Raw genomic sequence first — 22,288 nt, 5'->3', positions numbered from 1 at the left:
TCCGAGCCACATTTGCGACCTACACTGCAGCTCACAAGCAATGCTGGATCCTTAACCCACTGAGTGAGGCCAGGGATTGAACCTGCATCCTCATGGATACTAGTCAGATTCATTGCTGCTGAGCCTCATTTAATTTTCAAAAGAAACATGATGTGACTACTGTGGTTCAAGCTGTTCCACCCCCCAGTATAATGTGAGCAGACTGAAGCCTAGGGAAGTGAAAATGACCTTTCCAGGAACATGGAGCTGAAATCACCATCTGAGGCTAAAGCACCACTCTGCCACACTGCTTCTATTAGAGAATTTTTATCATGTGGAATAAATACTAGGCTGGTGTTCAGAAGAACCCGATTCTAGTTTCATCTCTGAAGTCACTCCCTCATGAGATCTTATACTTTAAAAAAAATTTCGTTTTTCTGGGAGTTCCCCTTGTGGCTCAGTGGCAATGAACTCAACCAGTGAACATGAGGGTGTGGGTGCGATCCCTGGCCTTGCTCAGTGGGTCAGCGATTTGGCACTGCCACAAGCTGAGGTACAGGACACAGATGTGGCTCAGATCCTTCTTTGCTATGGCTGTGACACAGGCCGGCAGCTGTAGCTCTGCCAATTCGACCCTGAGCCTGGGAACTTCCACATATCTCAGATGCGGCCCTAAAAAGCAGGAAAAAAAAATTCATTTTTCTCATCTATAAAATGCAGCATTTGGATGAAATTTTATCGTATGGCCTCTACTACTACTAGATGGTGATTTTTTTTTTTACAATAAAAAAATTTGGAGACATTATCTGCTTATTAAACATATCAATTAAATACAATAATTAATAGCATTGTGAGAAATGCATCAAATTTTAGAATTCTGAGTACCCATCAAGGTCACCTAGAAAACTACTTCAAGGTACAATTAATACCAACAGTGGTTATGTTACTTGCCCAATAACACAAATCAGAAGTGGCTTAGGCACTCCCATTGTGGCTCAGTGGAAATGAATCTGACCAGCATTCATGAGGACACAGGTTCGATCCCTGGCCTCGCTCAGCAGGCTAAGGATCTGGTATTGCTGTGAGCTATGGTGTATGTAGGTCGCAGACATGGCTCGGATGCAGTGTTGCTGTGGCTGTGGTGTAGGTAGGTGGCTGCAGCTCCATTTTGACCCCTAGCCTGGGAAGCTCCATATGCTGTGGGTATAGCCCTGAAACAAAAAACAAAAGAAAAAAAAAGAAGAAGTGGCTGAGTTTGATCATTTTGATCATTAAGCACTCCAATCAGTACCATTCACCACCACCCCCCAAAAACTGAAGGAACAAATCCTGGATTATGCAGCAGGTGTGTCCCATACACATGACAAGAAGCAACTCTCTTAAACTCCGCTGGTCAACTCTTCCAAAAGACCATCCCAAACCGTCCCTAGGATGGAGGCATGATATGTTCTAAAAAGTAACTACCTACGATGATGACACAGTTCCCAGAATTATGATAGAAAATCTAGTAGGAATCAGCCACTGATAGCTGCCCTCGCTAGTGCTCATTGCTCCTTAGAGGACATAAGAGAAAGAGATGCTAAAACCAGCATGAACCTAAAGGACAGGGTTCAGGAAGGGTGTGGCATGTAAATGAGAAAGAGGAACAGGTGACTCTCTTTTAGACGTGCAGGTTGACAGAAGTACTCACAGTTTCTCCTTACACATGATGCACTTATTGTTGAACAATTTGCCGTCAGCGTCTCGCACAGGATCCCTCTCTCGGGTACAGCTGAGTTTTCCATTTTTCATTTTTTCCTTATACTCGGCACATTGGTCCTAAAAAGAGGAGGAAGTCACAGGAGGCCTCCTGGGTGACTTGGTCTATTGTGTTTTTATTGAGTTTGTTAAATAATCTGAATAAGAAGTTCTCTCTCTCCTCTCACAAGGGTTCTTACATGTAGGGTTGCTGTCTACAGGGGAAGAGGGGCTGGAATCAGCAGCCTTCTAAGAGGCCAGTTGTCATGGGTGATAAAGTTTCTTTTAAGGTTCTGCACCGGGAAATCGTAAAGCTGGCTGGGATTTCATCATGTGATCAGGACCAGCAAACTATAGCCTAGGGGACTTAGCTGTCTTGCCGTCCCTAAAAAGATGCGGCCCTAAAAAGCAGGAAGATACGTAAGATAAACATATATATGGATATATGGATATAGATATATCTTGAAACACACCCTCATTCATTTTACGTAAGATTTAAATTTTTAAATTATAGTTGATTTACAGTGTTCTGTCAATTTCTGTCGAGACAAATGATGAAAATATTTGCTATCTGGGCTTTTATGGAAAAAAAATAATCTGCTGACTTCCGATGGAGATAGAGGGAGAAAGACATGATGGGGAGACGGAAGACAGGCTTGAGAAGATTATGGAAGAGACAGACAAAGGGTCTCAAGTCGATCGCTTGAGAGTAAGAACTCAGCCCTACTCAGCAAAAACTAAAAGGCTGAAATTTATCAAAAGCAAATGTCAGGCCCATGTCATATGCTGGAAAGAGATGGTCTTGACAGCCCCAGGTTGTAAGAACGGAAATAAGGTGGCTGTGATCTTGGACAGCTGTGTTGCACATGCCCAAGGAGTGGGCGTACAGGCAACACTGTCATGCTGACACTTAGAAATAGCTCAGGAAAGGTGCTAAACCCTTGCCTACATTATGTTATCATATCCCTCTAAGAGTGTTGCTAAGTAAGAAACTAGAGTTGAGGGACCTGAGGTGGTTGATTCACCGCTTCACAAGTCCAAGTGGCAGAGGGGGGACCATACCCAGACCCATCTCACTCCAAAACGTATGCTCTTTCACCCTATCACCCTGCCTTGGAGCAAGAGAAAATATACCTCCCAAAAGAGGTTGCCTTCAGGGACAGAGAAAAAGCAAAGGAAATGAAGAGCTGATGATGACGTGGGGTGTCTCCACGTTTTCTCACTTGCTCTCCTGGGATCAGTTATTGCCTGAAAGCTAGAGGATAGAAAGAGGAGTCAGGAGAGTGGCATCAGGTCATCATGTTAATTATCCCAGGTTTAAGGAGGTCAAAATGAGCTCTAGACAAACTAAGATTGCTCAGATATTACCCTACAGTCTTAAAGGGAAAACCGCGTAGCCTTCTAAGGATGCTTTCAAACTCTGCCCTACATACGTCCTCAGCCTTTCACTGAATGCTCTGCCCTGGTGCCACCGTCATGAGCGGAGCCCACTCTGGCTGTGGATGGAAACTGGGGGCTGCTCTCACCTGAGCTTTCTCTCCTCCGCCATCACTAGGACCCCGGCCTGCAGCATTTCTCTGATCTTCCCCTTCTTTTCTCTTTCTTTCTTCATCTTCTTTCTGGCTGGAAATTAGAAAGTGGGAAGGAGGGAATAATAGATTGCAGAGTTTGGCATGTGTTTCTATGAGTTTCTCATAATATGATCAGATAAGATTTGTGTAGGATTCACTAGCATTGATTGAATATCTATTACATTGCATGTCCACGTCTTTGAAAATAGAAAGATGAATTTCGTGGAGTCCTTTTGCCTCAAAGAACTCTCACCGCAGTAGAAGAAAACCAGTGGTTACATAACCATGGGCAAGACTAGGTGAGCAATTACTTAGCATTTCATAAATGCTCATGTGAATCTCCAGCTGGATTTCTCTCAAATAGCTCCTCTTCAAGAGGTCCCCAAACAATTACATTCTCTGCCCAGTGTGTTCTTCCTTCCTGATTCTCTGTCTTTCATGAAGAAGAAAACGTTGGAGCCCCAAGGGCTTCCTCTCCTGCTCACAGAGCTGTTGCCACCTAACGTCAATTTGACCTTCACCGCGGCTCCCACGCTGATCCACTCACCAGTGCTGGCTCCTTGCTTTCGTTACCTCTCCTTGGGGTATTGTAATCCTTTACTACCACCAGCAGCATTCTGAATTTTAGTCTCCTCCTTCTCTTTCTCCTTTTCACTGCTGATAGAGGAATCTTCCTCAAGGAACATGTTTACACCCTTCCTCTCCCAGCTGACACACCTTAGCAGCTTCCCACTATGGACAGAACTGACTTCGGCATCCCTCATCTGGCATTCAAAGTTGGTAAAGTGGGAAAGGTCTAACTCAAGGAAGGACTTGCTCTTTCATGTATATACTGCCACTGCCTTCCTTCGACCTGTTACTTGTGATGTTCCCTTCTTTCCCTCTCATTTCTTCCTGCACGGTTCACATAGTTTCCAAATTCCAAGGTGCAGTTCTGTCCCTCCATAAAACTCGCTATTAACTTTGCCTCTCCTCAAGCACCGTAACATAATCATTTTTCAGTTCAGCACTTCCTCTTTTGTGTTATATTATTTATGCCTATGTCTAATTCCCAGTGAACAATGTGATTCCTAAGGCTTTCATTCACCTTTGTATAAACATTATATACATTATACATTGTACATGTTCAGGAAATGGCCATTGAAAGACAAGTCTTTTAGGTGTACTTCCCAACTTGGTGTAATAAGCTATTTTTCATTTCCTAAAAATGGGATTATTTTCAAAACTGTAGGTAGAGGAGTTAGATTGATAGCAAAATCTGTGCATATATTCTTCCCAATGGGCATTACCAGATAATCCAGAGAAGAAATCCACCCGAAATCAAAGGACTTGAAAATTTTATCAAGAAAGATGTGTGGTCCATTGGTAGGTACCCCACACCTAACAGGGAATGTAGTGTCATCATGAAGTCAAGTGTTTGCTGTGTTGACAGTTGAGAATCGTGGCCTCTGTGGGCAAAGGTTCACCTAAAAGTGCCTCACAGATAAGGATTTCTTACTTTCAGATGTAAGGAAAGGGCACACACCACGTGTATCACCCTCCCAGCTCTCTGCCCCCAGCTCTGCCCCCACAGCACGGGCTTCATCTGTGCACTCACAAGACTTCCTTGCACATGGCGCACTTGTTGCCGTGGGTCTTGCCGTCTGGGCCACGCACAGGATCATTTTCTCGGGTGCAGAAAAGATTCCCATTTTGTAGAAGGCTCCGGAATTCACTGCATTCATCCTAAAGGAGGGGAAAAGGCAAGAGCTTGGGTATTTTCTTTGAAATTACTTGGTTTGGGCCTTATTAAGTATTCCCTGGGGGGGGGGGAAATGACCTATGGATTTTTTTTTCTGGCATTTATTTTGTTCAATTCCTACTAAGCACAGAGGACTTAAAAAGAGGTTTCTGTTCCATTTTCCTTGAGTTTCCACCTCCAAATCCAGACTGAAACTGCCGTCACACACTAGCAAGGATCGTGCCTTTAAACTGTACATGTCATAGAATGAAAACCATCCAGGTTTGGGTAGAACTTGAACGTTCATCTGGTCCAACCATCCAGACCACCTCTCAGTCCCCTTTCCATTATGCCTGCCAGAAAGTCATCTAATTAGCACTGGAACACCTGCAGGGATAAGGGGTCTGTCACCCTCCACGTAGTTCACTCCAAAATTTCTGCTGGATCATTCCCACAAATTAGCCATAGTGCTACTTTGGGGGGAGCCTAGAAAATAATTCTTATCAATCCTGAAGGATCCTTACTGTTAAGGTTTTATTGTTCTAAGACATCATTGCAAATTGAAAGAGTGTGTTCCTTGAGACCAGTAGGCAATGCCAAAGTATTTTAGTTCACTCAGAGAATTAAGGATATTTTTCTTCTACATAAGGATCCTTCTGATATTTTGAAGGAAGGTTTCTTGTCCTTTTCTCCTCCCTGTGTTCTCTTCCAAGAGCTAAACATCCCCAGATTCTTCAGTTATTCTCTTTCAGTCACTTGCACCATATTTTGTTCTGAATTCTTCCTCTCTTCTGAAGAATTTAACATAATATTCCAGGTAGGGAGGACAAGCACTAACATATTGGCAGCTATGGCATATTAGTTAGAATTCTGATCTGCCACTAGCAGAACCGGAGTGAAGGTTTCTTGCCTTTTGGTGCCTGTTACCTGATGTATAAAATGAAAATAATAATAGTATCTATTCCACACAGGTACAACAATCATGGCCAATATGCATTCATATTCAATATAGGTGCTGTATTGTGAGAATAACGTGGGGTAATACATGCCTGTAGATCGACAATGACTAATATATCTAAGGGGTACTCAGTAAATGCTAGCTTCAGAATTACTTGAGGAACTGAGACAGAATAAGCAAACTACAGTCATAGAATTAGTTACTCGTGGCAGTTGGGTTTGTTTGTTTGTTTGCTTGTTTCTGTATCTTTCAGTTCAAGCTGAAACTCAGTGAGGACAAGAGGGAATTTTTCTCCTAGCTTTGCCTCAAGGTTCACTGCCAGATTCCCTAACTGGTCATATTCAGCAAAAGATATAGAATGTGAGAGGGCAGTTTATTGGTAGTAGCTGATGTGAATCAGAAATTGGCTCATACTGAAGAATTGTCTCTTGCAGCTGTTGCAAAGGGAATCTTACTAAGTACGCATTATTTTAAAATTCAGACTCACAGTTGTGGGACATACACATGTAAATAATCATACAAAATTCTGCGTGTGATGCTTCTTTAGAGATTATTTTCAATATGGCCAGTTTTGGATGGGAGCAAGGAAACGAACACACACCTGGAAAAATCTACCTGGAATTGATCTTTTTGAAACCAAGAAAACATTATTTGGGAAAGTTATTTTCATACTTTTCCCCCAAATACTGCCACCAAAAATAATGAATGGTAAAGCAAGAAGTATACCTGGTTTAGACATATGTGCTCATCAGGGCTGCAGAGCCTGCTAGGAATAATGCTAGAGATTTGGTGCCGATAAGTTTAGGTTTGAATTCTTTGTTTCCACTTTTTAACTGTGAGAACTTTGAAGATAAAGGTTCTGGTACCAGTACTCCCACTACCTTTGTAAGCCAGTTCTTCCTTCTCTCTGGATTTTAAATCTTCACTTAAAAATACGGCAATGGCGTAAATCAAGGGGTTTGCAAACTATGACCTGTGAGCAAAATCTGGCTCACATCTTTTCATGTAAATAAAGTTTTATTGGAACACAGCCATGCCCAATTGTTTACATATTCTCTGTGGCTGCTTCAGAGCTTACAAGAACAGGGTTGAATAGTTGTAACTGAGACTGAAAGGCCACAACCTAAAATACCTACTATCCGGTCCTTTCAGAAAATTTTGTCACTCCCTGGACTAAGTGAACCTCAAGTTCTCTGACATAGGCTGCCAGTGATTCCATGAGTTGTTTTTTTTTTTTTTTTTTTTTTTTTCCTTCCCAAGGCCGCACCCATGGCATATGGAAGTTCCAGGGCTAGGGGTCCAATTGGAGCTGCAGCTGCCAGCCTACAGCACAGCCACAGCAATGCGGGATCCAAGCACATCTGTGACCTACACCACAGCTCAAGGCAGTGCTGGATCCTTGACGCAATGAGCGAGGCCAGGGATCAGACCTGCATTCTCATGGATACTAGTCAGGTTTGTTTCTGCTGAGCCACAGTGGGCACTCCCCATGAGTCATTTTTAAAGAGAAACTGCAAACCTCATCCTTTCATTGTGGTGTGAAACTTCCAGAACAACTACCTTTTCAGCTTCTCTCTTGGCTTTTGTTCTGGATTCGGCTTCTTTTTCTTTTGCTTCTCGCTGGCTGTAACAGAGGGGCGATGAATCATTCCTATACCCAACACATGCTATCCTAAGGGAAGTTCCTCTAGGCAGGAATATTCCATTGCTCCTACACCTCTACCAGCTTAGCTTTGGAGCAGAAAGGTAAATGCACACCTAGACACACATGCCATGGCAAACCAGTAAATCAATTTTCACTACTCTCTTACTTTTGGAAAACAAATACATTGTATTTCTCCCCAGAAAGCAAGTAGGATACTTAAAAATGCTGACCAGATGTTAGTAAATTTTCATCCTCTTAGCACCCAGTGACTCCACCTTTGGATAACTTGACAGTATCCGTGCAGAGAACAGAAATCCCACGCCCTACATGCCATTAACTCTGGGGAGTTTGCCCTTAGCATGTGGTCCTCCCTTGACAGCAATTCAAGTAGCTTTCAGAACACTGAGAGCACCAAGTATATGGCTTTACAGCTGTAAATCCCCAAAGACAGGCTTCATGGTCTGCCTCCTAGAGAAAACTTCAGTACTGCCTTTCTCACGTACCACCCCCCCACCAAGCCAGGCCTGTCTTCTCCCCAGCAAGAGCAGTGACTGCAGCTCTACTCACAAGAAGGCTCACACATGGAGCAGGTGTTGCCATGGATTTTCCCATCGGGGCCCTCGATGGGGTCATTCTCTCGGGTGCAAGGAAGGCGTCCATTCCTCATGTAGTTACGGTATTCACGGCACAGCTCCTGCCAGATGAGAGAGGAGTTAAGAATCAGGTAACTAAATGTGGGAACGCATCCTCTACACTACCCCCTTGAAAACTGTGATATAATGCCCCAGTCCTAACAGCTGCATCAGAATGGTGATGCAGGAGTTCCCGTCGCAGCTCAGTGGTAAAGAATCTGACTAGCATCCATGAGGACTCGGGTTCAATCCCTGGCCTCGCTCTGTGGGTTAAGGATCTGGCATCACTGTGAGCTGTGGTGTAGGTCACAGACACAGGTTGGATCTGGTGTTGCTGTGGCTGTGGTGCAGGCTGCCAGCTGTAACTCTGATTAGACCCCTAGCCTGGGAACCTCCATATGCCGCAGGTGCAGCCCTAAAAAGACAAAATAAATAAATAAATAAATAGGTGGTGCAAAGAGTCAGTATCAGAGGCTTTGCAGAGGCCTAGGTCATCCATTATTTGGAATGTAAGATTGCTGTCACTTATCGCATTAGAAAACCTTTCATTTAATTCAAATCTTCTGGGCTGGGCACCGTGAAAGATACAGAGAAGAGTCGTGTCCCTGTTGCAAAGCAGTTTGTGGTTGGCAGACTGATAGCTCCTGCCCCTAAATTTGTCCAAGTTCTAAGATCCAGGACCTATGAAACTGTTACAGGGCAAAGGGGACTTTGCAGCTGTGATTATGTTCAGGACCTGAGCTGGGGCTGCAATCCTGGATTGTCCTAGTGAGCCTGCTGACATCACAAGGCTTGGTCCTTAAAACTAGAAGAGTAAGACAGAGGAGAGTGAGAAGGAGATGTGACTACAGAGGATCAATTAGAGGCGCAGGTTGTTGGCTTTGAGGATGGAAAGGATCTAGAAGCCAAGGAACACGGATGGCCTCTAGAAACTAGGAAAAGCAAAGAGACAGACTTTCCCCTAGAGATGCCAGAGAGGAGTGCAGCCTTACCAACCTTTGGTTTAGCTCCTGAGGTCTGTGTCAGAGTTCTAACCTAAAGAATCATAAGATTATAAGTTTGTGCTATTTAAGACAATTCGTTTGTGCTAATTTGAAAAATAAGCCATAAAAAAGTTAGCACTTAGGTTTTAATTTCTTTGCAGAAAATACATAGAAACATCTATAAGTTACAGTTAAAAAAAGGGCAAGGTGAGAATTATAGAAGTTCCTGGTAGAATAGATAATAGAGCTATTAAGTGTATGATATAAATGGGGAAAACCTTTAGGGAACTGGAAGTATTTATCCTGAGCCATGAACAGTGATCAGAAGTTTGACAGCTAGAGGTTATGGACACTCATGACTGAGTAGGAAAAAAGCCACACAGAAGGTGGAGTTCGGAGTTCCCTCGTGGTTCAGTGGAAGCGAATCTGACTAGTGTCCCTGGGGTAGGTAGAAGATGCGGCTCAGACCTGGCATTGCTGTGGCTGTGGTATAGGCTGGCAGCTACATCTCCAATTTGACCACTAGCCTGGCAACCTCCATATGCCACGGGTGTGGCCCTAAAAAGACAAAAAAAGGAAAAAGAAGAAAGTGGTGATCGTTGTATGTATAATATCAAGGACTTAGGATACGTGAGGGGCTCTGCTGTTGTACGTGGGTAAATTCCCTGGGATTCCATAAACATAATATACACAATACACATTATAATGACTCTAATATCATTTTGAAAATGAGGACACTAAGACACAAAGATGCCAACTGTCTGACTTCCTGCTGGGGAGATGGAACCAATACTAAAACCTGGCAGTCTGAGTCCAGGTTTCTAAGCACAGTGTTAGCGAGTTCACGTGCTGGGAAAAACCATGAATCAGTGCTTGGCAAGTCCGTGGAGCAACCCAGTGACCAGAATGGCACTGGGTATGAGAGCAGGAAATCGGGTCCGAGAGGTGACAGAGGTCGGGTTACACGCGGCATAGTTGCTCACTAGAAGGACCTTGGCTCTTCCTCTGGGTGAGAGGAAAAGCCATTGGGTAGCATCCCCTGCCTTAGGTTTGCAAATAATTATTTTGGCTCCAAAGATGAGAGCAGAGAGAGCAGTAAGACACGAGGTCTTCTCCATTAGATAAGGCTAAAGGGAAGGAGACATGAGGCACAGCCTGCGGGAACATCACAAACGCAGGTGGTGCAGAATCTAAGGGCATCATGGGCTTCAAAGCCAGAGCCTGTGGTTCAGTTGTTAGGTCTCAAATTACTAAGTGTGGGGTGTGTGTGTGTATGTACATATGGATATAGATATAAGTGTGTGTGTATATATGTATATCCACATATGAATATATATAACTACTCATGCACAAGTATATACAAGTGTTGAATATACAGGTACATGTATATATTTTCTAACTTTTTATCTAAGCCTCTGGTTCCTGTTCTGTAAGATCCAGATACTACTATGCACCTCAAACAGGCACGAGAAAGATCACTTATAACATTGTTGCACAACATGTGACACAGTAGCAGCTCCCTGGAGAACACAGCCAGCATCAGTATCATCTCCATCCCTGTCATGTGAGATGTTACAGAATACGGACCCCAGGCTCAAAGATGCTTTTAAGATTCCCCAAATCTTTTCCAAAAATCTCACAGAGAACTAAGTGGGATGAAAAACCTATCATCCTTCTCAAAAAGGTCTGGAGAAAAGTTTAAAATCTACCTCTGTTGGTTTGCATTTAGACAAGCTAGGCATTGGTATATGCTTCTTTCCTAGGATACTCTGATTCATATGGTCAGTGGAGAAAAGGGTGGTTGTCTTCTCAAGTGCACAAGCAACTAGGTCAGATCTGAGCTGGGTAAATTGAATAAATAAGGGATCTTCTTATGCATGAGGATCCAGATAGATCTCCTGAGCGTGCAAAGTCACTGAGGACACTGGGATGAGGAGGGGGGAGGAGGAGCCTTGCCCAGAGAGGGTGGGATTGTTACTTGGCTCTGATGATCTGAAGCAACTACCTCTACTGCTTCTCTCTTAACTTTCTCAGTCTCAGTTTTCTCCTTTGCTTCCTTGCCATTCTTTTTCTTCTCTTCTTCTTCAAGTTTGCTGCAACAAAAAAGAAGATACAAGCTAAATACAATTTCCCATTCTCTTTGGTAATATCATTTAAGAAGGAATGAGGCTCTTCCAGACCAAAGGTCAGGCTCAGTCTTCAGCAAAAATTTATTCAGTCAAGAGGTGCTTAATCATTTGTCCAAAAATGCAGATATGCAATTTAAACTTATAAATGCAGATAAGTAGTTTAAACTAGTTCATACTACTAGTTTGAGTAGTTTATAATCCCCCTCAAGCAATAAAACTAGCATGCTTTTTTCCCCCCAGTATGAGTCTTGGGGTAGTATTTTTTTCTGTCAGACAATGACTTCAATCAGTGATCTGTAAAAAGCCACAATTGCCTTTTTAAAAAAATTTTGAATCTTTTTCTATGTAAATAATTACTATTACTGATGAGAGCAAGGGGGTGATCCCAAGTCAGATGATGGGCCTGAATTGAAATAAACCACACTGCACTATAAAATATAAAATTGAAATATTTTGTTGGCATTCACATTCAAATTGAAATTCAAGTTTTAGAGTGCCATAATGATTCAAGTCCAAGAAGATTCAACAACCAATATTTTGAGGTCATTTATGAGCCCAAGATTCCTGTTATTTTCTTCGGACATGTATCATATCAGGAAAAATCCTCTGCATTTATTGCATCTAATATAGCTATCGAGTCCTGCACTAGCAAATCAAGCAGGTGAGACAAGAGCCCTGATTTCTTGGCTCTTAAGCCCTGTTTGGTCTGCTGGCTGCCTCTTTCACTCTCTCCTTTAAGGAACTGTGTGCCCATTCTTAAGGTTCGACCAAGACATGTGAAAGGTAAGGGGCAGTAGCTCTTCACCTCTTTAAAAAGGATATTATTTCAGTATTTTTCTCAGCACGTATTTTCATATGAGGTTGGGGAGGGGTTCAGGAGTCTAAAAAGGAGGAGATGCACTCAGCAAGACAGTGGCTCAGAGGGCCCTGGATGTGGCTCAACCAGAAGACATTTCATAAACATCTATTAGGTGGGCCTACCTGTGAGGGGTTCTACTCTCTATAATACTCCACTTACCAAAGAATTTATTTCACCTGCATAGGGTAATGCTCCTGACAAAATAAGCACAATCCCGTCTGTTCCATCGCCTGGTCAGGCTGCTTGAGAAGTGCTTGCACATTTGCCCCATGGACCTCTGTCCAGCTTGTTTTCCCTGAACCACTATCTGAAGGTAAATATCATAAAACATCGGGGTGGGAGGGAGAACAAAGGCGTCACCCCACCCAGGTCATCAAACGTCTGCTCTCTTTTTGTTGGGTGACAACTATCAGGCGTGAAACATCCTAGCACTCAATTAAGACCTTTCCTGTGACTTAGCCAGGAGATAAAAAGCCAACTGAATAGAGCGTCACCTTGCCACTATGTGATTCAGTATCACTTAAGGTCTTGTCCATGTGCTTTAAAGACTTTGTAGCATACAAGCCATGGCATGTATTCTGCTCGGTTAGGAGGAAGCGGAGATGAGGGCTGAGAAACGAAGATGCGGTTCCGGTTGCGTGGGAGAGACGAGCTTAGCTACTCACAACAGGCTGGCACACATGGCGCACTTGTTCCCGTGCATTTTGCCGTCGGGGCCACGGACAGGGTCGTTCTCTCTGGTGCATATGAGCATCCCCTTCTGCAGCTGGCTCCGAAATTCACTGCAGGGATCCTGCAAAACGGAGAAAAGATTTTCTCAGGGTGGTTTTCTACCCTTCCTACACTTTTGTCTAGTATGGGGATTAAGTCGCACAGAGGGAAAGTGATGACACGCAGCAGGAAATCAATAAGCATTTAAAAGGTTTTGGTCATGGAGGCAGAACCGGGCCGGCCCTGTAGTGGGGCCCAGTATTTATCATGACTGTCCTCTAGAGGGCGCTGCTAAAAGGTGCAGAAATAAGGCTGACAGAATTGGTGGAGACCAATAGGCAACGGATAAGTTCCTGCTATGCTGCCCATCACCGTCTTTAAAAGCTGGAAAGATCCAAGGCCTCGAGGGGGAGACTTACTGGAAAAACTGGGACTGTTACGGCGCTTTCACGAGAACGAAGGGCATCCTGCCACTCATGGGACTTTGGATACAACTTGAGGATTTTTTGTACTCAGTGAAATAAGTCAGACAGAGAAAGCCGTATATTGGAGCTATCACCTATCTGTGAATCTAAAAAAAGCCAAATTCACAGAAACAGAAAGAAAGGTGGTGGTTGCCAGGGGTGGGGCAGGCGAGGGGAGATCACTGAACGGGGTCCAAGGATACAGATGTAGTTATGAGATGAAGACCTTCTAAGGCCCAACATGGTGATTCTAGGTAACAGGACCGTATTATATACTTGAAAGTTGCTAAGAGAGTAAACTTAAATGGTCTCAACACACACACACACACCCACAGTAATTATGTTACAGGATGGAGTTGCTGGCTAAGGCTATAGAGCAATCATTTTGCAGTATGTAAGTACATCAAATCAACACTCTGTGCACCTTAAACTTACAGAATATTATGTAAATTACATCTCAATAAAACTGGACATTTTTAAATTTTAAAAAGTGCAGGCAAAAAAAATATATTGTAAGCCTTCATTTGTCTTTAAAAGGCTGAGGAAGAAGAGAAAACATGCTCAAGCTAAGAAATAAACATCTACCTGAAATAAAGACAGAGGATGAGAGAACAACTATGGAAGTGTGATGCCTGGAGAAGCTGACCCCTTGCTGGGAGTTTCTTGATAACATCCAGGGATGGGGGTTTGCAGAGTCGAGACAGAAGAGTGATGGAGAGAAGGAGGAATATGTCAAGACAATTTGAAAAAATCTAAGAAGATCTGGAAACTGCTTTATCTATATCAGACATTATAGATAAAACAAATTCTCAATTCTGAATTACTAATAAAAAGACGGTTCCAGCTAACAGAAAGCTACCAAGAAAGGGAAGTTTTAAACGATCTCAACTCCAACTCCCCCCACATTTTTAGTCTGATACTTTTGCAGCTATCATTAAGAATTAGAATAAAGGATAACCTTGTGTAAGGCTGTAGGAGAGGAATTTCAGATCTATATAAAGACAGTTCTGCTACCTCAAAATTTATAAAATAATACTAGGTTAAAGATAATTAGAAAGTTGAAGGATTTACTTAATAATCACAATTGAAGGTGAGAATACTAGTATTCCTTCGTGGTTAGGTGGTGACAAAGATCAGATGTGATAATATATGTGCATTTTGGTTTGCAAATTGGCCTAATGTGAATGGTAGGATCCTGTACTCCCTCTTTGAAATAAATAAGAGGTAGGAATTACGTGAGCTGAAATAAGTAAATTTTAAAAATTGCTGTGAATAAGCTGTTCCTGACAACAGAAATCTAAGAAAAGCCAAACATAGGAAGTATTTCTTACAAAGAAAAGTTAACATTCTACTTTTTATGAAATAAACCTCAAATTTTGATTCATCCTGAAATAAAACTGATACTCAGGAAACTTGTAATCAAGACCCCCTTTACAGGTTAAAGCTTGTATTTGTTCACTTCAGGCATAAAAATTAAATAGGGAGACATTTATGCTAATGAGGTTATCTAGAATGCTGTTGTAGAGAAAAAAATATCGGGGTATAAAGTCTGCATTCCTTGAAAAATTACCTCTGCAGCTTCTCTTTTAGGCTTTGCTCTTGCTCTTTCTTCTTGTTGACTGTGAGAAACAGGAAAAGGGAGAGAGAAGAAATGAATCTTACTACAGTAGAGTAGCTTCTTAACATTCACAAGCTGATCAGTCATTCCTCTGACTACACTCAAGCAACCCCAAATTTTACTGGCTAGCAGATAGATAATATTGAGTAAATGCCTCAAGAAAATGGCATGCAAGAGAGTCTCTCTTAATTAATGAGCAAATTCATGTAGCTTCCCAATAAATACACTGCAATAAGACTTTCCTGCTGATGCTTTTGCATCTGCAAAAGATACAGAACTCTTTATAAAGTGGTGATATTTGGCTTCAGGGAGGCAGCATAGCATGGTGATTAAGAAGAAAAACCTTTTTAGGCAGATTGAATAAGGAACACAAGAAGTGTCTTAACACTTCTATGCCTTCCTCATCTTTAAATGGGGAGACGGAGCAGAGGAACAGAAGAGGTAATAAGAACACTTTTCTTCACAGGACTGTTGTGAGCATTAAATGAGTTGATACTTGTAAGGCAATTAGAATAAGCATCTGGTACATAATAAGGTCATTGATAAAAATGATATGAGTGAACGATAAATCATCAATGTGGTGTAATCACTATTGAACATGAATCCTCCAAAAATAGGCATATGATGGAAATTAAATGTAAATAATTCAGTCACACGGTAGAGACAAAAATGTTAAAATGTTTTCATATGTCACAGTCAACGTAAAGATTGCTCACTGATCAAATTAAAACTTTTTTAAAAGTTGAAAGGACTCTTCCTATGCTAAAAAAGTGTGCAAGAAGTGACTACGGGAGGAAGTATGATTGCTAAGAAAGTCCATAGCCTTTGCTAACATATCCGTAAATTATGAGGTACTAAAACTTTAATTTGATAAGGAATTTCTTAACTGATGGAAGAAACTAAAATAGCTCCAAAATTGTGGAGTTTGTGGTACTTTTTTATATAAAAACTGATCAAAACTTTACCATGAGTCTAAGTTGACTATAAAATTTAAGAAGCATTTCCTTTTCATAATGGAGTTTTCAGAAGGAACAGCACAGCTGACCACTAGGTGGCAGAACTACCTTCTTATCGTGAAAGATTAACGCAGAGGAAGAGACGGAAGCCTGAATGCAGGCAGGTGTAAACGCCCGAAGTTATTCAGCAAAGGCAGCCTTTGCTGAATAACTAGACCCTGTCTTCGCACTACAATGAGAAATCTTACCATTTTCTTCAATTTTCCTGTGCTGAAATTTCCATCATTCTCAGCTTTTCTGGGCCTTAACTTTTTCATCTATAATTTGTGGTAAAACCAAGCCCATCCTGCTGTTGTGAGGATTAAATGAGATTGGGCAGCAGATCCCTTAGCAAGTATGTGCTGATGGTATGCAGCCCATAAATGTTGGGTATGGCCATCATCTGACTGCCTGCTAACAGATTTTTAATGCTTCCATGGCTTGCTTACACTGTGGGACAAATTTGCTGGGTTCTATTGCTCTCTACTAGGGGAGGTAGAATGACAATCTTTTCATAGATTCTGGGCATATAGAAAATGTTAGAGATGATCCCTTGGGACAAAGAGCAAAAGACAAGGAATATCGTAGACTCTGGTCTGAGGGGCATACCAGTGTTATCTATTCTAAAGTCATACTTTTGCTCTCTCTGTAAGTGCATGTCCAGCTCCTGCACAAGGACACCTGCATTCCTCACGCAGCCGTTCTCTCCTCTACTGCAAAGCTCATCTTCACGTTGTACCCAAATATGTCTCCCTCTGTCTCTCCTCAATTTGAATTCTATCCCTTGAGGTAACACAGAATGAGTAGAAAGAAAAACAAAATTCTTAAAATTTGCCACAGATATATATATATATATATATATATATATATATATATATTACATGTAATCTCATGCTCTCCTTTTTCAGCTGCTAATCCTTCAGAAAACTAAAACCAGTCAGTATGATTATCACAGAGTATGCTCTTCTCTGAATAAAAGATTCTGGGTTCCTGAATGGAAATGGCCTGAAGTTATTCTGCATCTCCTGTGTCGCAGTAGTTATCTGAAAGCTCTCCACTTGCTTCTTGGCTTTGTGATTTTTTTTCCAGTTCATTTAAATGTGATGCTTGGGAGTTCCTGCTGTGGCACAATGGAAATGAATCCGACTAGAATCCTTGAGGACGCAGGTTCAATCCCTGGCCTCGCTCAGTGGGTTGAGGATCCGGCATTGCTGTGAGCTGTGGTGTAGGTCACAGCCGTGGCTCAGGTCCCACTTTGCTGTGGCTGTGGCGTAGGGCAGAAGCTGTAGCTCTGCCAGTTCGACCCATAGCCTGGGAACTTCCATATGCTGTGGGTGGGGCCTTAAAAAGGAAGAAGGAAAAAAAAAAAACACTCAAGACTGAATGCTGCATTGAAGAGGAAATGCATTATTCACACTTGTTTGAAAGCTCCCTGTAGCAGTTCTCTCCCCCACTGTCTCAGAAGCCCTGAGCTCTACTCACAAGAAAGCCTCGCACATGGAGCAGGTGTTGCCATGCATCTTCCCATCCGGGCCCTGGATGGGTCGTTCTCTCTCGTGCAGAGAAGCTGTCCATTCTTCCTGGCTTTGCGATATTCCCTGCACAGCTCCTGTGAAATCAAGGAGAAAGGTGTGAGGTATTGAACACAGCTGGGATCGTATTCCAAAAAATGCTGATATTTAGATTTTTTTTCTTAAATGGGGGTCAACAATTGCAAAATTTTATAGTTCTTACCTTGAAGACATAGATCTTTTTAAATGACACAAGTTACAGAGCCACAGTTTAGCGTCACATATGCACATGTATTAACAAATACACAAACCCCAAATGTATAAATGTTTCATGTAGTTGCAGGGAATATATGGCCCCCTGAATGCTGTCTATGGATCCCAGGTCCATGTGCATCTGTTGCTGGAGAAGGTCCCCTCACCTCAAAGGAAGATGTATTCCCAGATTGTCTTTTATTTCTTGATTCACCTTCCTTCTTTTTCTTTTCCTTTTCTTCTGCTTGGCTAAAAGAGAGTGATTAGAAAGATGAGATGAGTAAGAATCATAGAATCTCCAGAAGGAAGGTGATCTCAAATACCCAAATATCATTGAATTATTACAGTTAATATATATTACACATTATGAAGTGTGTCTGAACTAATGTTCCATTTGGCACATTGACATGTTTGCTTGTGACCTGTCATGTGATTTCAGATGACATGTGTCATGTGATTTTCTGTCCCCCTCTGCAAGCTAATGATCTTTGTGTTACATTGTTGCCATTTCCACAGGAGCTCAACCAGTGGCTGATATGAAGGAATCATTCTTTGATAATTATGATATTATGCAAAAACGTGTCACAAAAAATGCAACTAGCAAGACACAAATGGGAACAAAATACAGCTGAAATACCCCCTTCCCCCCAAAAAAAAGAAATGACGCAGAAAGGATAGAGCCCTCCCCCATTTTCCCAGCAGCGGATCTACTCACAAGAAGGCTGCACACATGGAGCAGGTGTTGCCGTGCATTTTCCCATCCGGGCCCTGGATGGGGTCGTTCTCCCTGGTGCAAGGGAGTTTGCCATTTCTCACAAGCTTGCGGTATTCATTGCACAGCTCCTGCCAAGGCAGAGAAGGTAATTTGGACAAACATTTTATTGACATTCAAAGCAGAAATGCAAAACATCTACATTGTGGGAAACTCATCTTCGAGCCCCAGATTTTAGGTGTGTTCCTCTCCAATGTAAAATTCAACAGACAAAACTCATGACTTGCTAAGAGTTGGAAACGACCTAATAGCATGTCACAGGATAATAAAAGAGGTAGACAAGCAAATCCCCTGTAATCTAACTAGACTTCAGTAAGTGCAAACACACAGGTATGAGAAAATGTGAGAACTCAGAAGCTGGAACCATGAGATCTGGTTGTGGAAGTCAGGAAAGATGTTAGGGAACTACAGTAATTTGAGTGTGACTGTGAAGCGGAAATAGGATTTTCCTGGTTAACGAATGGATTGAGAAACATCATTTCAGAGTACTCAAATAAGCTGAGAAGCACAGGTTGAAACCACATGGTGTGTAGCTGAACATGAATTTCCAAACGAGGGTGAGGAGCCAACTAAGAAGAGAGAGAAGGAGATTGAAATGCATCCTTTAGTTGATGATGAGCTACTCATGCATTTTAAGAAGAGCAGTGTTGTGATCTGGTTAATATTTTGAAACTTAGGTCCAGCTGTGTTAGGGAGGGTGGTTGAATAAGAAAAAGAATAGAACCTAGAGGGAAGATGAGACTTTCATCTAAACAAGAAGTTATGACAACTTATAAAGGGCCATGAAGATGAATATTGCAATATTTCAAAGGCGGAAACTATGTTTCGTTTGTGTGTGCAAGGTATTTTTAACCCAACTCGGGTGTGAAATTTCAAAAATTCATATGTAGAAAATATACACGAACTGTCTCTGGGAAGTGGTTAGTAAAGCTAGCACAGTCTGTAAGAGATGTAAGTAGAACCAGAAATCATTTTTTCAAACTGTAAGTAAGTTCTTTTTATTGCATAGAGTTAGTCTCTGACGCAGCAGGAATTGATCAGTCTTCTGTAGCATTCATCTCAATGTCATCTCCAGACTGAAAGATAAAGATTTCTGGGAATTTTTGCACGTACACTATTCCAGCCTTTAGGCTCTTTGAACTGTGTCCAAATTATAGTCTACTCACTGCATATGAAGGTGCTTTTTCCGATTCTCTTTTACTTCTTGCTTTTGCTTCGGTCTTTTTCTTTTCTTCAGCTTCTGCTTGGCTGAAGAAGAGAAAAAAATAAGAAAACACTAGATTCATAGGACCAAACACAGGCAGTGGCTTCTTCACATTCCTACACAGCTAATGTCTTCCTCCTTAGGAAGAAGCAACCTTGCCCCTTTATCACGGCATATTAATGAGAAGGAATGTAACAGCCTCCAGCATGCTAAGATACCATAACTTCTTCATCTTTACTGCTTATCACTGAAAGAAAGGTAGGAATAGCTGTGGATCTGGAAGACTTGCTTTCTGCAAATTACCTTTCTTGGCTATGGTCAAAAAAGGAATATCATCAGTGTCACTAAGGAGAAACCCAAACTCGCACCATGGTGCTGCTACCTTACACCTGGAGGCTGAAAGTCACCTGCACAGAGTGACAGGTCCCCATGTTTGACAGAGACAAGGGAAGGAGTGGGGGCTTTGAGGATACCCTGAGAAGATGATCTCATGACTGTTCTCTAAATGCTACAACATGCAGCCCCTCGCCTTGTTAATTCACTTTACATGTATGACGTACTCCCGGCTGGGTTATCTCAAAGATAATATAGAACGGGTGGAAAAAGCTCAGTAATTTCCAAACGCTGATAAACCAAATGAGCCTGTATTTGCTTCATACAATGCAATTGCATAGTATGTACAGTTAACTGGTGGTATTTCAGCCATACATGGTCGTCAATCAAAACAAAAGACCATAGATCCTAAATATAAGTCAATGGCCTAAACTGAGCTCAACCAAGTCAACTGGGGGCAGTCCCAAATTTTGAAGCCAAACATGGTGATAACTTGAGAAATGTCACATTATATATAAAGTCACATTTGCTGTAATTTTATAGTCATTCATGGTAGTTTAATGAATTTCTGCAGTAAGTGTTAACTCTGGGTCCTGACTCTTGAGAACTTGAGAACTGTCACATTATATATAAAATTACATTTGCTGTAATTTTATAGTCATTCATGGTAGTTTAATGAATTTCTGCAGTAAGTGTTAACTCTGGGTCCTGACTCTTCCGGAAGATGAGATGCCTATAAACTTGTACAACAGGTTCACAATGCGAAGCTTCACCAGAAGGGAGAATTTGCTATCTGCACAAGTCAGGATGTTCCAGTGCTAAGAGAATGAGTGTTGGGGAAAACAGATATTTTGGAATAAATAGCTCTAGGTGTGTCCTCCCAGCCCTGTTACTGATATTCTCAGTGTAACTTCCTCAACTCCCCAGTTTCGAGCTACAGGCTTCCCATTTATGAAACGAGCTCTGTTTGTTAGGTCACCGTAGGATCCCTCCTCTCCGTGACATTCTAAAGCTCTATACTCACTAGAAGGCTTGGCACATGGAACATAAGTTGCCATACATCTTCCCGTCTGGACCACGGATGGGGTCATTTTCTCTGGTACAGAAGAGTGCTCCATTCTTTGCATGATCATGATACTCACTGCAGAGTTTCTGAACAGTGAAAATGAGACAGTTCACATATACTTCTCTGTAAATTTTAGATACTCTTTATCAAAGCTATTGGAAAAGAGGAATTAAGGACAAAAAAGCAAAACTTTCAGGATTTAGAATTATCCAAAAATTTTATATTTCTCTACTCATAATAGTCATCCATTTAAATATTCAGCAACCGCATTAAGTTAGATTAAATATGAATGTGATTTAGCCCTTTCATGTCCTGTGAAAAAGACTAGGAATTGCAATATAAAAAGACAGGGATTTGACACAGTTCTAAATTGTGTACTAGCACAAAGGAAAGAATGATTCAAGGAAGCTTAGAGAGGAGATATATCTTAGTTGTGAGTGTAGGACGTGCCCAGGAACACAGGGGGCAGAAAGCTTCTCCAAGAGGAATAAGCAAAGACGAGGCGTAAAGGAACATATTTTTGAGACAATCTATTATAGCCTTAAGTATAGTAGCTAAAGAATTAGCTGGGCATAGAGAGGAAGATTTAGGAATTAGTCAAAAGGAAAGCTTGCAGATAAGTCAAAACAAGACCACTAAACTTTGAGAGAAATTTGACTTTATTTATTTTTTATTTTTTTTGTCTTTTTGCCTTTTCTTGAGCCGCTCCTGCAGCATATGGAGGTTCCCAGGCTAGGGGTCTAATCGGAGCTGTAGCCGCTGGCCTCTGCCACAGCCACAGCAACTCGGGATCCGAGCCGCGCTGCAACCTACACCACAGCTCATGGCAACACCGGATCCTTAACCCACTGAGCAAGGGCAGGGATCAAACCCACAACCTCATGATTCCTAGTCGGATTCGTTAACCACTGTGCCACGACGGGAACTCCGAAATTTGACTTTATTTTTAAGAAAAGAAAAACAACATTTCTGGGCAGAGAAAGATATAATCAAATCTTTTTTTTTTTTTTTTAACGATACAGTCAAATCTTTGTTCAAAAAAAATCCTCCACAGATGTGTGGAGGATTTAAGTGATGAAAGACTGAAGTTAGCACAACTATAGAAGGGAAGGAAGAAAGGAAGGAAGGGAAGAAGGAGGGAGGAAACAA

At 41.8% G+C, this 22,288-nt stretch overlaps 1 protein-coding gene across 1 annotated transcript in view; it reads right to left on the bottom strand.

Annotated features, from left to right (window-relative positions):
• SPINK5 (serine peptidase inhibitor, Kazal type 5) overlaps nucleotides 1–22,288 on the bottom strand; it is a 72,805-nt gene that overhangs the window by 26,264 nt on the left and 24,253 nt on the right. Inside the window, 14 exon segments of the mRNA XM_021084966.1 lie at nucleotides 1,670–1,797; nucleotides 3,243–3,339; nucleotides 4,885–5,012; nucleotides 7,526–7,589; nucleotides 8,174–8,304; nucleotides 11,231–11,318; nucleotides 12,879–13,006; nucleotides 14,959–15,007; nucleotides 17,484–17,541; nucleotides 17,544–17,610; nucleotides 17,932–18,013; nucleotides 18,480–18,607; nucleotides 19,703–19,784; nucleotides 21,098–21,225. Coding sequence (XP_020940625.1) covers nucleotides 1,670–1,797; nucleotides 3,243–3,339; nucleotides 4,885–5,012; nucleotides 7,526–7,589; nucleotides 8,174–8,304; nucleotides 11,231–11,318; nucleotides 12,879–13,006; nucleotides 14,959–15,007; nucleotides 17,484–17,541; nucleotides 17,544–17,610; nucleotides 17,932–18,013; nucleotides 18,480–18,607; nucleotides 19,703–19,784; nucleotides 21,098–21,225 — 1,358 coding nt within the window.

This window comes from Sus scrofa, chromosome 2 (genome assembly GCF_000003025.6).
Source record: "Sus scrofa isolate TJ Tabasco breed Duroc chromosome 2, Sscrofa11.1, whole genome shotgun sequence".
NCBI classification, from domain to species: domain Eukaryota; kingdom Metazoa; phylum Chordata; class Mammalia; order Artiodactyla; family Suidae; genus Sus; species Sus scrofa.
This window is presented reverse-complemented; position numbering and strand designations above follow the sequence as displayed.